General features: G+C 41.1%; 1 protein-coding gene across 2 annotated transcripts in view; it reads right to left on the bottom strand.

The window, feature by feature from the left end:
- Window positions 1-17,857, bottom strand: part of RYK (receptor like tyrosine kinase) — an 89,930-nt gene that overhangs the window by 50,535 nt on the left and 21,538 nt on the right. For both annotated transcript variants that reach the window (XM_060196993.1, XM_060196990.1), the window contains exons 3-5: window positions 7,993-8,092; window positions 5,246-5,380; window positions 1,026-1,079 (exon numbers count right to left, since the gene is read on the bottom strand). In XM_060196993.1, the coding sequence (XP_060052976.1) occupies window positions 1,026-1,079; window positions 5,246-5,380; window positions 7,993-8,092 (289 nt within the window). The remainder of the gene's footprint in view (window positions 1-1,025; window positions 1,080-5,245; window positions 5,381-7,992; window positions 8,093-17,857) is intronic.

Below are 17,857 nucleotides of genomic sequence, written 5' to 3'. Positions count from 1 at the left end.
GTTGTCATGGGTCAGGCTGTGGAGCACCCAGTTGAGCACACCTATAGCCATGTGCAAAGACCCGTTTCAAGTCCCTGATCCCCACTGATCAGGGGAAAGCTTCAGAAAAGGTGAAGTAGTGCTACAGATCTCTCTCTCCCTTGCTATCTCCCTTTTCCTTCTTGATTTCTCTGTTTCCATCAATAAAATAATGTATATTTTTAATGTTGTCTTAAGAGATCAATTTGACAATGAAAGATCAAATGATGTGTCATTGTCAGAAAGGGAAAAAAGATACCTGAATCATACCATTTAAACATAACCATCATCATAAAATAATCTACTATCAATTACTGCTCTTTATATTAAATTACATGGTTTCTTTTAAGCTTGCCTTCCCACTGAGGTGAAATCAGTATGTTACTTCTAGGCTTCAAAATAGATTTTATAGGGAGTCGGGCTGTAGTGCAGCAGGTTAAGCGCAGGTGGCGCAAAGCACAAGGACCGGCATAAGGATCCCGGTTCGAACCCCGACTCCCCACCTGCAGGGGAGTCGCTTCACAGGCGGTGAAGCAGGTCTGCAGGTGTCTATCTTTCTCTCCTCCTCTCTGTCTTCCCCTCCTCTCTCCGTTTCTCTCTGTCCTATCCAACAACGACGACAGTAACTACAACAATAAAAAAACAACAAGGGCAACAAAAGGGAATAAATAAAATTAAATAAATTAAAAAAAACAAAATAGATTTTATAACATTCTGCTAAACAAATGAAATCTTACACACATTTTATGCTCATACTTTTAATAACAACCATTTGAGTGTAATATTGAAACGTATATGAATTTTACTTCATAACATGGTCAACAGTCTAGTAGTTACATCTGATCATAAGAATCTGTGAGACCAGTGAAGTAAGCAGATGCTGTTAGTTAACTTCTGACAAGCTGGAAACTACAAAACCTCCAAGATTCACACAATTATTCACAATCAACCTTTTTTTTTTTTTTTCCTAATCCAATGATGGAAAAAGATAAAACAGTAATACTCACAAATAGTTCTGCTAGTGTTTTTGTCCAAAGGTGAAGTTTTTACTTCTTCAAGCTCTGGATTAAAAAGACGATAAAAATATTTTACAAATTATCTCCCATGATAATCCTTAAATGTATGTAGTTACACTTTCTGAATTTTCTTAGTCTTGTGTTCTAAAAACACTGCCTGAATGAAATAAAAGACATTTGTTGCACAATAAATGCTATTTTATCATGCAGGCAGTAATCCGTGGTCAATGCCAGCATTAGCCAAAGGGTGTTATTTATACTCAATGAGAATAGGGCTAGGATGGCCAAGAAGTTTGGGAAAGGCACACAATATAATCTCCCATGGAGGCTCACAGTGCACATTAGCAAAGGGTAAAGGCTATAAGAAGTTCTAGAATTACAAATTTGTCTGACCTGGTCACTCCCAGGCTCATCGTAAAGAACTTTTGTTCTTTATGTCACTAATAACCTTTGACATTCAATATAGTATAGATGTTTTCTGTTACAGACAATTTTTAGAATGTAGCAGACTGGAAAGTCAGATAGATATTAGGATCACATGAGAGTACTGAGAGCAAACTGGATGACTGGAGTAGCAGAAGTATGACCACCAAATAAAGGAGGTGGTACAGAAAATTCTACCAAGGAGGATTGTAACTTTAGTCTTCGTATACATAAAGGCAGTAGAGTAGGTACTGACTAATTCTGAACACTGGCCAATAGTAATCAGCTACGGGTTGGGTGGTGGTGCACCTGGATGAGCACACATGTTACCAGGAACAAGGACCCAGGTTCAAGGCCCTGTTACCCACCACCCACCTGCTAGGAGGAAGCTTCACAAGCAGTGAAGCAGTACTGCAGGTTCTGCTCTATCTACTCCTCTACTTTCAATTTCTATCTCTACACAGTAAGTAAATAAATAAGAATATTACAGAACACAGTAATCAGCTAAATTTAGTATTGGTGGGCTCCATAACTCATACCATGACTGGGTTCCATCTGCCTGTAGAGACTACTAGATGAAGCAACAAGGTACAATCACCAGCACTTCCCTAGTGGTTAGAACTCTCCTCACTGACAGACTACTAGTCTAAATGACCTCTCTAGAAACTACTGTGAAATGACTAGTCTCTTACATTCTCTTTGATTTTTAAATTATATGAAATGAATGGGTATATTAAATACACCAGAACTTTAAAAAATGTCTTCAAACAGTAAAGCCAAGAGGCGCTAATTCTGCATTTTAAAAAGTTCATTCTATTGCCAAGTGATATGGTTATAGCCATAACTATCTATTGCTCTTAAACCCGAAGATAGCAGGAACCTTCTCCTTTCTCTATAAAGCCCATAATTCTCTCAGTCCTGAAACCTCTAGGGTGAGGCTCTTTTCCTGCATGTTTCTCCCAGTTCATACTAAGTGACACTGCATATGCTGATCCCAACCTAATCACTGCAACCAGTCCCACCTCGGCATGTTTCACTCCACACTGCATCCAGAGATGTCAGGTGTGGAATGTGAACCCATCAGCTTCATCACTCTGGTGAAAACTTTCCTAGCTCATAGGACTCCTGAAATTCATTTCGGGTGGTACACTTCTTAACAAACCTTAAAACTAAGATAAAGACCAGGGCCCATGGTCCAGGAAGTGGAGCAGTGGATAAAGCATCAGACTCTCAAGTATGAGGTCCTGAGTTCAATCCCTGGCAACACATGTACCAGAGTGATGTCTGGCCCTTTCTCTCTCCTATGTTTCTCATTAGTAAATAAATAAAATCTTAAAAAAAAAAAAAAAAAGATATAGACCAGGGCCCATGAGATGAGGCATAAGTACATATATCCAGGAATTGGGGGAAAATGTGTACCTTTAAGCTAAAGTGCACAGTAGTCTGCAGTGAGTCAATAAATGTAGCAAGCAAGCAGAAAGACCTAAAAAGACACCATAAAGTACCTAATAGTCTCTACTTAGACCTAGATGTCCTCCTCAGCTACCTCCTATTGCACATCCCTCAATCACTTAAAAGCTAACCTTATCAAAGTAAGGACTACAAAAGCTGAATAAGGGCAAGAGACTGGAATACTTTAATGATGACTCTTTAGTTACTATCAGGCCACCCCATCACCTGGGGCCCTAGTCAGGGAGTCCTGGGATTCCCACACAGACATGATGGGCCTAGACCTCTAACAGATCCCTCTCACCACGGTCACTGGTCATCTCTGTCAGGAACAACATAATGGAGCCCCCTGTGGGCCCCTATTGGACCTGGCCCTCAATGTGGATCAACAATGGTAGGGAACGTTCCATTCTCTGAAGGGAGGTTGGATAGCATTCTCTGCCTATCACCTGAGGATGATGGGTCCTGAAATTGGTGCAGCCTGGAATGTTCCTAGCCATGACCATGGAATGTGAGCTCAGACCCACAGGGATGCAGAGGTTACATAGGCTCCTGTGCTGACTGTGGGTCCCAGATCAAATTGATGGGGTTTACAGTTAACAATATTTATATACTTTTCCCATATTTGGGAGCTACTCTCTTCCCTGATCCTCCAGCTTTCTGGTCCTTTTTCCAACTTTTTCCAATGACACCATACCCCCAGACAATAGCTTATGTCACCTGCATATTAGATGTCAGGCACAGGCAAAAACTAGTTGGGTATGGGCCCCTTGGAATATACCTAAAATAGACCTACTAGTTTTTTCCAAAATGGAGACCCAAAATCTCCATCTACAATATTCCAGCCTTTAGGTTCATTAGTCAACAATTTGCTGTGCTTTCTATCTTTCTCCAGCCACTAGGTTCCAGATGCTACCATGATGCCAACCAGACTTCCCAGGGCAGACAACCCCACCAATGTATCCTGGAGCCCCACTTCCCCAAAGCTCTGCCCCAGTAGGGGACAAGAGAGAGACAGGCTGGGAGTATGGATCGACCTGTCAATGCCCATTTTCAGCAGAGAAGCAATTACAGAAACCAGACCTTCCACCTTCTGCACCCCATAATGACCCTGGATCCATGCTCCCAGAGGGTTAAAGAATAGAAAAGCTTTCAGGAGAGGGAATGGGATATGGAGTTCCAGTGGCGGGAATTGTGTGGAACTGTACCCCTCTTATCCTATGGACTTGTCAGTGTTTCCATTTTATATATATATTTTAAAAAGTTCATTCTAATGCAATAGTTTATTTTTCTTTTGTTTGTTTTATTGACAAGTTTCTGGATATTAAATGCCATTATAACTTATGTTCACATCTCAAGAGTTTTCATAACACCAACAATGATTTAAATTCAGAAATGTTAAGTTTAACAATAAGAATTAGAGTATGGGTTGCATCAAAGCTTTAGCACTCAGCTGTCTAACCTGGGCACGTTAAGAGTCTCTAAGCCTGAACTTCCTCTTTAGAAAATGGAGATAGTTCTGGAACCTACTGTGTAGGGCAGCTTGAGAATGAAATAGATTTAATGTAGACAAAATGCTTAAGAGTACAACAGGCACTCAGTGAGTTTGGAGTTTTCCTCACTAATCTATGTGACCTTGCAGATTCAGGCCACTTTACCTGTTTGGCACTTAAAATAAGTGAGTGGACTAGGCAGTGTTTAAGAACTCTGAAATTATTTTATCTATGACCTATTGTGTGGAATACCCAATATGCACTGTGTTTTCTTGAGTAACAGATTATTCAAAATCTAGACTACTTATTATTAAGTATCCACATATGAGTACTTATTACTCTGAAAAAAAAAAACACCAAAATTTAAACCCTCTGGAATGGGTTATCTAGGCCATTCTATAGATTAAAATATTGAAATACAGGTTAAGTGAACTGTACCAATATTCTGCTGAGAGCAGAGTTGTAATTCTAACCCAGGTTCATCTGGTCCCAGGGTAATGTTTCTGCAGAAAAGTAATTTTATGAAGGAAATATAGTTAACACTTAGTTACTTAAGGGGTCCTATCAGAATTACTTGACTACTGTGTCTCTTCAAGCATTTTAATATTCCACACTGCCAATGGGAAATATCCTAGTATTTCTATTAAAAGATTCTGAGAAAGTAGGAATTGAGTAGAGCTGGAAGGAAAAAGAAATACTGAGATTATTGCCAAATTTCATGTTAGTATTTTCTTTTCTTTTGACAATCAAAATTTGGTGACCACTAAATCAGTAAAACACAACAAGATCTTCTCTGACCTCTTCACCTCTATTTACAACATACATCTTGGTAAATAAATGTCTTACTTTTGTGGCACATTTTCCTTCTTTTAAAATTTAAGACTGTAAAATTTTTTGAAGAATTTACTGTCAAGTTGAGTTGCATAAGTATCATAACCTCAGAATCTACTTTGCCAGTACAGGAAAGCTCGACCCGAAACACTGTAATAAAGAAAAAGAAAAAAAACTGTCCTTAATTTCCTATAAATCAACAATAATACCCAGTAATATTATAGAATTATTTATTTTGTTGCAATGAAAAATAAATTTAGTATATTTACACAAGTTACTTAAGCAGAAAATTTCAAGACTTACCTTTAGACATAAAGCTTTATACATTAACTATTTCATTCACTATAGAAATGCTTGTATTACAAAACAAACTAATAACTTTCAATATTTGTTCCTAATCTTAATGAAGCACTTTGTTTTATAAGTTCTCCTATTATAAAACAGTCAGACTACATACATAGTAAGGCAAACCCTGCCTTATTTCACCTAGCCTTCCTAACTATATGACCAATAGTAACAGTAAATCTTGAAAAGAGTAAATACAATTCACCAGCAAAATGTAATTATATTTTCTTGATTAAGACCTTAATTATAAACCTGTAAACAAAGTTGATAAATTCTCAACCATGAATTAAAAAAAAATTAGATAAAATTTTTAAAATTATTTTATTTATTTATTATTGGGTAGAGGCAAAGAGAAATGGGAGGGTAAGGAGGGAGACAGAGAAACACCTGCAGACCACTTCATCACTCATGAAGCTTTCCCCCTGCAGGTGGGGATCAGGGGCTTGAACCTGGGTCCTTGTGCACTGTAGCATTTGAACTTAACCAGGTGCAACACCATGTGACCCCCTCTTTTATTCTTTAAACATAAATTGACCTTAATAATTGATCAAAGTGAAAAAAGCTTTGTTACATACATAATTTTTTTTCAGTTTTCAGTTTATAAGAATTTTAAGATTCTATGTTTAGAATATTTTACCCTAACATTTGTATAATTATATGGAAATAAGGGCATTTCTGGATTTCTTTACTGACCAATAAACATGAACCTCTCTTCCTAAACCTTTATTTAATGCTTTATGTATTGGCTAGAGACGGAGAAATCAAGAGGGAAGGTGGAGCTAAGAGAAGGAAAGAGAAAGAGAGTCACCAGCAGCACTGTCTCATGACTATCAAAGCTTCCCCCCGTAGATGGGAGGCAGGGCTTGAGCCCAGGTCCTTGAACGTTGTAACATATGTTCTCTACCAGGTGCACCACCCCCTCTAAAATGTGCATCACTGTATGCCATTTATAATTTCCAGGACACATTGCCCAACACTTCTGTGGCATTTACTTGCAAGTTTTTTAAAAAATCCACATTTTTGAGGGCAAGAGAAATGGCTCCTGAGACAGTGTACAACTCCTGGCTATACATGAGGACCCAGGTCACCCCATGAGAACTGCCTGCAAACAGAAGGGCTTCACAACGGTGGAACAGTGATTTGGCAACTCCTGCCCACCCACCACCACCACACACACACCCCTAAATAAGTAAGTTTTCTGGTTAAGGTGGAACTGTGCAAGTACAAAAACCGTGGCTGCAAAAAGTAAAGAAAAAAAATTAGTTCCTTAAAATCTCACATCTACAGTGGCCTTTCTCAAAGGTCTGACTCAAAAGTAGTCAAACTGGTATTAATGTAAGATTTAAATAATTTACTCACTCCTGACTAAGCAAGCATTAAGTGCCAGTTAATATACAAAGCACAAGACCACTATAAAAATATTTCCAGTGGCCATTGGTCACCAGAAAATGACAAAGGTTTATAATATAAGCTGGCTGGTTGAAAAATTGCTAACCACAAGGTTCTATAAGGCAGGAAGAACAAAGAGTAAACAACTAATGGGAGAACAGAGGCAAAAAAAAAAAAATAAGACTGCAGGGACTTTTAATCTTAGATAGGTACCCACAAGCATAAGAGAGACCATCACATGCAGAGGCACGGCTATCCAGGGTCAGGGGTGTGGCACTGCTGGAATGCAGAGGCTGGAGCAGCAGACAGCTAGACAGGTAAACAGGGCAGGCAGTAAGCACAGTGCACACCGCTCCAGAGTCTGCAGTGTACTCACTGGAAGGAGGTGATGGGCTCAGTGATACATTGTCAGACGTTACTGTGCAAGGATCTAGAACATTCCTTTGTATGAATGTGGCACTTACCAAATAGAGCCTTTAACAATGATTTGCATGCCTAAATTAATATCTGTATATCCATGTGGGAATGAACTCACGGGAACAAGACAGGGAGGGCACTAGAAACTATGTGTGGGACAGCACCAGTGACACAAAAAAAGAGAAAAGGAGAGCTGAGTGCAGACAATTCTAGAGAGGGTAGGAAAGAGTGGAGGATTAAAACATGATCCAAACATTCACTATCTAGAAAAGCTGTTTTCTTTTATTTATTTACTTACTTACTAGCTAGAGATAGAGAAATTGAGAGGGGAGGGGGAAGATAGGGAGAGAGACAGAAAGATACCTGCAGCATTGCTTCACCACTCGTAAAGCTTTCCCCCTACAGGTGGGGACCAGGGGCTTGAACCTTCGCCCTTGTGCACTGTAACATGAGTGCTTAGCCAGATGTGCCACCGCCTGGCCCCAAAAAGCTGTTTTCTAAAACACTCAAGACACCTTACATCTATCAAGCAAGAGTGGTTAAAGTTCCTTTGGGAATGTGAGATATACTGAAAACAGGATATTAACTCCTGTCTCTGGATTCACACTTACCTGATAAAGTACGTGGAACTTCCCCCTGAGCAGAAATGTTGACCTGGGGCATGTCCATAGCCACAAAATTGTCTACTTGGAATCCCAGCTTATATTCAACCTATGAAATGAAAAATACACAAACTGGACCTCTGGCAATAGAAAGGACACCTCACTGATTTAATTCACTGAGTATATGAGTCTTTTTTATATGTACATATAATTTACCTATTTAAAAAACGCAAATTTTTAGGAACAGTCCTAAGAATTTTCAAATGGAAAAAACTTAAGTCAGTCAGTCACCCTCTATTCCACGGATATATATAGATATCAATCTAGGCATACAAATTAATGGTTAAAGGCTGCATCTGACAAGCGCCACGTCCACACAAAGGAGACTTTCCAGATGCTATGCACCAGTGGCTCTGTGGTGCTTCAGCTAATATTCATTGATCTTAGCAGGTCACAATTAGGCCTGACTCCAGAGGGTGCTAGAGAGTCACGGTCCAGTTTGGGTGAAGCACACGAAGGCTCTCTACAACAATGCCCATTAGTGAACATCAAGAGATGTTCTATGTTATCTCTAAACAGGACAGCACAGGAAGAACAAATGCACAAGAGAAATTACCACAGTCCATAGACACTGGATTTGGAACCACGAGACCCTGTGACTTAGTCATAACTGAGTTACAGTTTTTTGTCAGTTGAGGATAAACAATACATTGTGAGGATCAAATAGGGTAGGTAACGCAGCACACCTCACAAGTAGTCTGGCATAGGGCCCAGCGACATCAGTAGACACTTTTTTGCTCACCAAACTTACTGCTACGGCTTGGTGGCTGTACAAGACTGGCTATTTTCCCCACCCTTTCTCTTCTTTATTTATGATAGAGACAGAGAGAGATGGGGAAAGAGAAGAGACACCTGCAGGTCTTGAACTGAGATCCTCTGCATATAATGTGTGCGCTTTACTGGGTGTGCCACCACACAGCCCCTCAGATGTTAATCTTGACCCCCTGCCCTCAGCACTGCAATCCATGAATCTTACTTGCTGTGTTGTCCTAGGTCATCTATTCCTTGATTAGCTGTGCCTCTACTCACTGTAACTAAGACTGAGAATAAATTGGACAAGCAAATGTGGGGAAACACCATAAATTTGTGATTGAATCTGTAAAATCTGAGAACTAGAGGATTATGAGGTAGACGTGCCCTGTAGGGAATTAGGCACTGGGGAGAGGTAGAAAATATAGGAGAGAGGTTGGCTGGCGATGTGAAAGTGCACTGGTCATGCTGTGGTGTGTGATCTTAACACCTAATGTACTGGGAGAAGAGGCCTTGTCATGTGGAGAAGAGAATAGATCTTCCTGGGTCTGGAGTGCAAAGAATTGACGCGGTGACAGATTTGCCTGTTATAGAAAGGTAAGGCAGAAAGGGGGTCCTGTGTGCAATTAGAAAGCCACTCTGGGGGTAAGGGGCATGGTGAAGCTCTCCCCTCCTGAAAGAAATAAGTGAGCAAAAAGGGAAGTAAGTGGGGAGCTGGGGAAGGCAAATAATGAAGTAATGGCATCCTATGGGATGTGGGAAAGACTAGGGAGGGGGCTGGGGCTGCTGAGCCCTTTCTGAGGATAGGGGTCCTCAGTGTGTAAGAGTCCCTCCAGCACTGCTGGCAGCAGGCAGTGTGAGGCTGCCAGGTGCTGAGCTACCCCTGTGACTGTGCCAGTAACATCATCTTTGGGATATAAGCTGTGGGAAAGTAAAGTCAGGATATTGGCTAGGCTGGAGAGGAGGAAATAGCTTAACTGGCTGTTGAATCCTAGCTGAATCAGAGTGATGGTGACAAAGAACTTGTTTCGTAGGAATCTGGGAGGCAGTAGTGGGATTGCTGGTAGGGTAGGATTTTTGTATGAGTGAGAGGTTGGTTCTTTTTTTTTAATTTATTTATTTGATAGAGGCAGCCATAAATTGAGAGGTGGGGGCAGATAGAGAAGGAGAGAGACCTGCAACACTGCTTCATCACTCGGAAAGCTTTCCCTCTGCAGGTGGGGACTGGGTTCTTGACCCTGAGTCTTTGCACACTGTAGCGTGTGCACTCAACCAGGTGTGCCACCACCTGGCCCCAAGGGGTCAGTTCTATAGTATGTAGCGATATTGAGTACTGACAATAAAGGCCACTAGAGGAACAATGGCAGGAGACTAAGTGAGGTAAGGGCTCTGGGAAGAGAATTGTCCCTGGTGAGTAGAATTTGTGAGCTTCAGAGTACAGGCGGGTTTGCATGAGGAGGGGGAGTCTGTAAGGAACTCATGCTGCTTAAAGAATGTTGACCCTGGTGTCTAGCCCTGAGGTTCTGATGTTGTAGGAACCAACCAATAGACATGGGAAGAGATGACTTCTGGGGAAAAGCCAGCCTGGGGGAAAAGATGGGCAAAGTATTGGTGGCTGAGGGTGTTCGAAGCTGTTCGGGATATGTGGTTTCTGAGATGGTGGTGGTGGTGGTGGGGTGACAGGGAGGTTGTCAAAACAGGACTGTAGCAGTCCTTGGCAGAGCACAGGGCAGCTGTCACTCTGATGTCAGGTTAAAATAGGTTGGTGCCTATGGGGAAGTGGAGGGGAGAGCTTCACCATGCCCCTTACCCCCAGAGTGGCTTTCTAATTGCACACAGGACCCCCTTTCTGCCTTACCTTTCTATAACAGGCAAATCTGTCACCGCGTCAATTCTTTGCACTCCAGACCCAGGAAGATCTATTCTCTTCTCCACGTGACAAGGCCTCTTCTCCCAGTACATTAGGTGTTAAGATCACACACCACAGCATGACCAGTGCACTTTCACATCGCCAGCCAACCTCTCTCCTATATTTTCTACCTCTCCCCAGTGCCTAATTCCCTACAAGGCACGTCTACCTCATAATCCTCTAGTTCTCAGATTTTACAGATTCAATCACAAATTTATGGTGTTTCCCCACATTTGCTTGTCCAATTTATTCTCAGTCTTAGTTACAGTGAGTAGAGGCACAGCTAATCAAGGAATAGATGACCTAGGACAACACAGCAAGTAAGATTCATGGATTGCAGTGCTGAGGGCAGGGGGTCAAGATTAACATCTGAGGGGCTGTGTGGTGGCACACCCAGTAAAGCGCACACATTATATGCAGAGGATCTCAGTTCAAGACCTGCAGGTGTCTCTTCTCTTTCCCCATCTCTCTCTGTCTCTATCATAAATAATGAAGAGAAAGGGTGGGGAAAATAGCCAGTCTTGTACAGCCACCAAGCCGTAGCAGTAAGTTTGGTGAGCAAAAAAGTGGGAGAATGATCTTTGTGAATGGAGTAGGGTAGGGTGAGGGATATGTCAAGAGGTGACAGTGAGAAGGCAAACCCTTTGACCAGAACAGCAGCCTAAATACAAAAAAAGAAAGTCTCTTCTTTTCTGCTTCTCTTTCTAAGGGACTATCTAGACATGTACGGCAATTTTCTTCTTCCAAAATCTCTAAGAAATAAAATTAAAAACTAGCTTTGAGAGTAAGAAAAGAAATTGTCAACTGTCAAAGTAATTTTTTTCTACTTTAGTATATCTCAATCTATATGAACTCCTATATCCCTGAAATCCTTGGAAGGAGCAGCTATGTTCTAAAGCTAGCACTTAAGATCTACTATGGACACAAAGGAAAGCTGAACAGCAGTTGTTTATCAGAAAAAGAGAATGAGCCAAAATACTTTGGAAAAGAAACTAGAGAAAATGTAAATATTTGAATAAACTAAAAAAATAATAAACATTTTTTTTTGTCATCTTTCCTTACTTGGAAGCAATGACAATTGCAAATTGATAGCTAGAGTTCAAGTTATACCCTTCTGGAATGCAGTAGAGATTTAAAGTGAATATACTTCCCTCCAGTCGTCTGGCCTTTTCGTTTCTCTGAAATTACCAGAATTGCTATCTTTCTCAAAGAAACCCCATTCAGCAACGGATGTAGCAATCTTGCCCCAAGGGCTGATACAGGAACTCTGAACAAATTCCCTGCAGACCCTCCTGACAATGATGAAGAATTTATAAACCAAAGAACAACAACTATGACATGGAGGTAAGGGGGGAATATTTTGGTATATGTTGATACTTTTTAGATACAGCTATTTAAAACAGCTACTGGCATTCAGCAGATGCAGCTAGATGGTCTCCACACTGGGGAATGTTTTGGAATACAGAAGAAATTAATTATTTGTGTTAAGTATTTCTTTTTGAGTGTGTGGTCTTATAAAAGAGGCACGCTAGCAGAACTCTCCTCCCATCTGGAAAAGCAATTAAGCAGTGGTATTCACTGCCCCTCACTAAGGCAGCATGATACATGTCAAGAACAAGACTCAGCTCTATCCTCTGAGGAGAACACAGTCTGTTTGGCAAGACACGACAGTCATGTAAATATTGGAAAGCACTATCAGCAAAAGCTTTGATGTGTGAAAATTAAGGTTAAAATAGCTACAATGTGAGTGGACAGGAGCCTGGAGATCTTTGTAAACAAATACCTTTTATCTTCTGGTAAAATCATAAAAAGTAAGAACTGGGTTAAGAACTGGTAACAGTTAAGTGTTTGGGAGCCATGGCCTCTTGTTAACATCTGTGACTGCACTCCAAAGAGGGCATGGCTCAGGAGGGGAGAGCTTCACCATGTCCCTTAGCCCCAGTGTGGCTTTCCCACTGCAAGTCACCCCTACTTCCCTGCCTCCTCTGCTCCTACCACCTACCTTAGAAATCCCCTCAGAGTAATAGACCAACACATAAACCAAAGCAAAAACACCACACATAACCCTGCCATCTGAAGGGGGGTAGGGAAGGGGAGACTCCACATGCAATAAAAGAAAACTTCACCAGGACAAAATCTTCAGAGCTCTACAAACTCCAGACAAGTACACAGAATATAACTTGTTTATTTTTTATTTATTTTTTTTTAACTTTTTTTTTGTTTTGCCTCCAGGATTATCGCTGGGGCTCGCTGCCTGCACTATGAATCCACTGCTCCTGAAACCATTTTTTCCCCTTTTGTTGTCCATCATTGCTGTTGTTATTATTGCTGTTGTTGTTGGATAGGACAGAGAAATCGAGAGAGGAGGGAAGATAAGAGAGGGGGAGAGAAAGATAGACACCTGCAGACCTGCTTCACAGCCTGTGAAACCACCCCCCTGCAGGTGAGGAGCCAAGGGTTCAAACCGGGATCCTTGACCTGGTCCTTGCACTTCACACAGCCATGTGCGCTAAACCTGCTGTGCTACTGCCTGACCCCCGATATAACTTGTTTAAACACACCTGAGAGTGATATCCATGCTCATCCACACACAGTCCTCTAGGGAATAAAACAAGGATGAGGAGCCAGTAGTCACCTCAGGGAAAGAGACTTAGGCACCTGATCTGCTAGGGGATGGTACTAAGAAGGGGTAGAGGGTTTACTGTAGACTGCTTATTCTTCAATGCCGTTTGGATTTTATACCTCATGCTTATTTGCCTACTCAGATTAATTTTTAATTAAAAAAATTATCCTAAAGACTAGTTTGTAAACTTAACCAAATCAACACAAACATCAGAGTTTAAGAGATGAAACATGAATTAGAAGCTGCACTGGGGGCTGAAATCTGAACTAAATGAAAACACATGCTTTATCTTTCTCATTAGCAAGCATTTAAAAGTATAAAAAATGGGAGTCGGGCTGTAGCGCAGCAGGTTAAGCGCAGGTGGCGCTAAGCACAAGGACCCGCATAAGGATCCTGGTTCAAGCCCTGGCTCCCCACCTGCAGGGGTGTCGCTTCACAAGTGGTGAAACAGGTCTGCAGGTGTCTTTCTCTCCCTCTCTCTGTCTTCCCCTCCCCTCTCCATTTCTCTCTGTCCTATCCAACAACAATGACAGCAATAATAACTACAACAATAAAACAACAAGGGCAACAAAAGGGAATAAATAAATAAAAATAAATATAAAAAAATATTTAAAAAAATAAATAAAGTATAAAAAATAAGATGACCGTTTTCCTTTTAACTGTTGTGACTGCTACACATGAACTTGTAAAATTAATTCAGCTCTGTATTCAATCTATGGATTCCATTCAAAGTCTTCACTCTACTCAGAGGAAGATACCTTAAAAAGGCCCACATGTTCCACTGCTGTCAAGTGTGGCCAGCATGTTTTCATACTTCCAGAATAGGAAATTCACCATTCCTATAGCAGCCCACTCTGAAATCTCGCAGTGCTCGGCTGACAAGAGTCCATTTGTTGAGCTGTGTTGTCGCTCTGGGCCCCACCTGTGCACTCCTCCAGCAGTAAGTTAAACAGCACCCAGGAGGTGATATAGGGGATAAAGCAGGAGGTCAAGTTTGGTTCCCAGCATCACATATATATATTCAGAGTGATGCCATGTTTTTGTTTTTGTTTTTCCTCTCTCTTGTAAACCAAATGTAGCTAAGTATTCAAGAGTTGTGTAAGGCATGGAGACACAGAGAAAATAGAAAAAGGAGCTCCTATGTTTCAGTTGCTAAGCTTCTAGGAAGGGAGGAGAGAAGAAAACCAACTAGACCAGTATCTCTAGAATATGAGGAGGGTTCAGAAAAGTGTACCTGACTCAGATGAGGGAGATGACAGCAGGTCTGAGGAGTATGAGATAAAGGGGAATCAGTCAGGATGGAACAGATAAAGGGGAATCAGTCAGGATGGAACAGGGCACCTAGAAGGGAGACGGGAGCAACGTGAGCAGAGGGCACACAGTTTCATCTCCTCTCCCACAATTACTTATTCATTTCACAGAGGAAGACTTCAGAGTGGAGAAACCTGGCAAACTGACGTGTATGCTGTGAAGAACAGACTTCCATGGTGTTACTGCCAAAGAGACATTTCTGAATCTAAATCATGAGGAAACCACAAAAACTCCATTTGAGACATTCTACAAAGTAACTGGCCTGTACGCTTCCAGAATGTCAAGATCAAGAAGCAGAAACAAGATCTGTGGAAATAGTCCACAAACTAATATGGGATGTTAACTAATCACATGCATGACCTTGACTGAATCAAGTGAAGGGGGGGAGAAAAAGGCACTATAAAAGAGGTTATTGAGTATCTATTTTCACCTGCTCTATTGCTATTCTTTCATTTCTATTTATTAAAAATTTTGTCCTGCTTAATATCTTACTGCCTTTTAGCCACCAAGTTGCAGATGCCAATATGATTCCATCCTGAACTCTCTGGGCAAATTATCTCACCAGTGTGTCCTGTAACCTCACCTCCCCAGAGTGCTGCCCCACTAGGGAGATAGAAACAGACTAGGGGTATGGATTGACATGCCAACTCCATGTCCAGTGGAAATGCAATTGCAGAACCCAGCCAGACCTCCTTCCTTCTGCACCTCAGAAAGAATTCTGGTCCAGGGCAGTGGAGCACCAGGTTAATCGCACATAGTGCGAATTGCAAGGACCTGTGCAAGGATCCTGGTTTGAACCCCAGCTCAACACCTGTAGGGAGGATGCTTCACAAGCTGTCTATCTTTCTCTCTCCCTGTCTTCCCCTCCTCTCTGTTTCTCTTTGTCCTACCCAATAAGAAAGAGAGAGAGAGAGAGATGAAGGAAAGAAAGAAAGAAAGAAAGAGAGAAAGAAGAAAAAAATGGCTGCCAGAAGCAGTGGATTTGTAGTGTAGGCACTGAGCCCCCGTGATAGCCCTAAAGGAAAAAAAAGAAAAAAGAAAACAGTTGTCAATAGGAATCTTTATTTTTATATCATCACTGAAAGGGAAACAAATCTGCAAAACACCAGATAATGTCAGGCACTGTTTCGCTAATCTGAGAGAAGAGGAACAAGGAAGGACATTCAGAAGTAGTAATAGGTGTAGGCATAACTTAGAAAGCAAGTAAAGGGGGGTGGGGTGGTAGCACAGCGGGTTAAATGCACATGGCGCTGGGAAGCACCAGGATCAGTGTAATACAATCCTGGTTCCAGCCCCTGGCTCCTCACCTGCAGGGGGGTTGCCTCACAAGAGGTGAAGCAGGTCTGCAGGTGTCTATCTTTCTCTCCTGCTTTGTCTTCCTCTCCTCTCTCCATTTCTCTCTGTCCTATCTAACAATGACTGCAATAACAACAAGGGCAATAAAAATGGGAAAAAATGGCCTCCAGGAGCAGTAGACCCAAGACCCAGCGATAAGCCTGGAGGCAAAAAAAAAAACAAGTAAAGGCAGGGAAAAAAAGAACCATATATATACACAGATAGATACAGATAGAAAGGCAATCCAGATCTATGACCTTAGGAGAACTCTTACAGTTTCCACTGGAGGGGGATGGGGACACAGAACTCTGGGGATGGTAACAGTATGGAATTATACCCTTACTATCTCATAATTTTTAAATCACTAATAAAAAAATAAAAAACAAAAAGCCCCACAGTAAATCTATCTACTTTAGAATACTCTCATACCAGAAAAACCCAAAGCAATGGTACTGAAAAGCTGAGATGCTCCAGTCAGTAAGGTCTTTAGACCTTATTGGGATACAAGCTACCTTAACTTTATCACAACATTCCTGCAGTTATGTTTAAATGCAAGAATGTATATATACGCATGTTTCTGTAATTTACTGGAGTATATACAGTAAAATGGGTATATGCATGTTTATAAAATAATTTAACTTATTTGACTGGCAAAATATATACATAATATTCAATGCTAAGGGGTGAACAAATAAATAAGACTCTTATTACTTAAGGTATATCAGCCCAGGCATTAAGAAGGTAAGCGGAGAATTCAGCAAATGAGTCAACAAGGCAAGAGGCTCTGTACACTTAAAGGAGCATAGCTACAGCACATACAGATGTCTGCATCTGCTGTGCCTTACTTTTACTAGCTCTCTACAGACAGGAGAACTACATTCATTATAGCACACGTGACTGGAACACCTAGCTCAAAGCTCTCCCAACTCCCACCTGTATGACTACATCGTAATAACACAAGCATCACCAAATCAAGTGCTCCCTTTTCAAGCTAGATGTATACACCTGTTCGAAAAGTCTGAAGGATGTTAGCTACTGTTCAGTCACATACTGTTCACATAATGTGGACTATTTTTATTTGATAGAAATTCTAGGAGGTGTGGCTATGGAGAAGCAACTGTTTCAAGAAGGTCTCCTGTGAAACTAGAAAAAACAATGAGAAGTGGTCCGGGAGGTGCAGTGGATAAAGCACTGGACTCAAGCATGAAGTCCTGTCTTCAATCCCTGGCAGCACATGTACTAGAGTGATGTCTGGTTCTTTCTCTCTCTCCTCCTTTTTCATTAATAAATATGTAAATATATATTATATATATATACATATAAATAATATATATATAGAGAGAGAAAAAACGTTGAGAAAACTCAACAAAACACACTAAGATTTCAGAAACTCACTAAGCCGTAGCCACCAAGTTGCAGATGCTACTATGATTCCATCCTGAACTCCTTAGGCAGAAGTTTTCACCAATGTTAGCATCAAGCTCAAACAAAAATTACTAAAGTTATGGGCCCTTAGGAACATACCTAAAATACTTTTCTCTACCCTAAGATCCCTATTCTCATCTGCTCTATTCCTACTTTTTGGTTCCTGTTTATTATTTAATTGTATTGTTTTGCCTTGTTTTATACCTTTTAGCCACCAAGTTGCAGATGCTACTATCATTCCATTCTGACATTCCTGGAAAAATGACCTCACCAAAGTGTCCCCACAACTCTACCCCACTAGGGAAAAACAGAAACAGATTGGGGGGATAGAATAACCTGTCAATGCCTATGTCCAATGGAGAAGCAATTACAGAAGCCAGACCTTCCATCTTCTGTACCCCCAAAAGAATTATGGTCCATATCTGCTGAGGGAGAGAAATGTTAGGGGAAGATGATCAGAG

Source organism: Erinaceus europaeus, chromosome 1, assembly GCF_950295315.1.
Source record: "Erinaceus europaeus chromosome 1, mEriEur2.1, whole genome shotgun sequence".
Taxonomy (NCBI): Eukaryota; Metazoa; Chordata; class Mammalia; order Eulipotyphla; family Erinaceidae; genus Erinaceus; species Erinaceus europaeus.
This window is presented reverse-complemented; position numbering and strand designations above follow the sequence as displayed.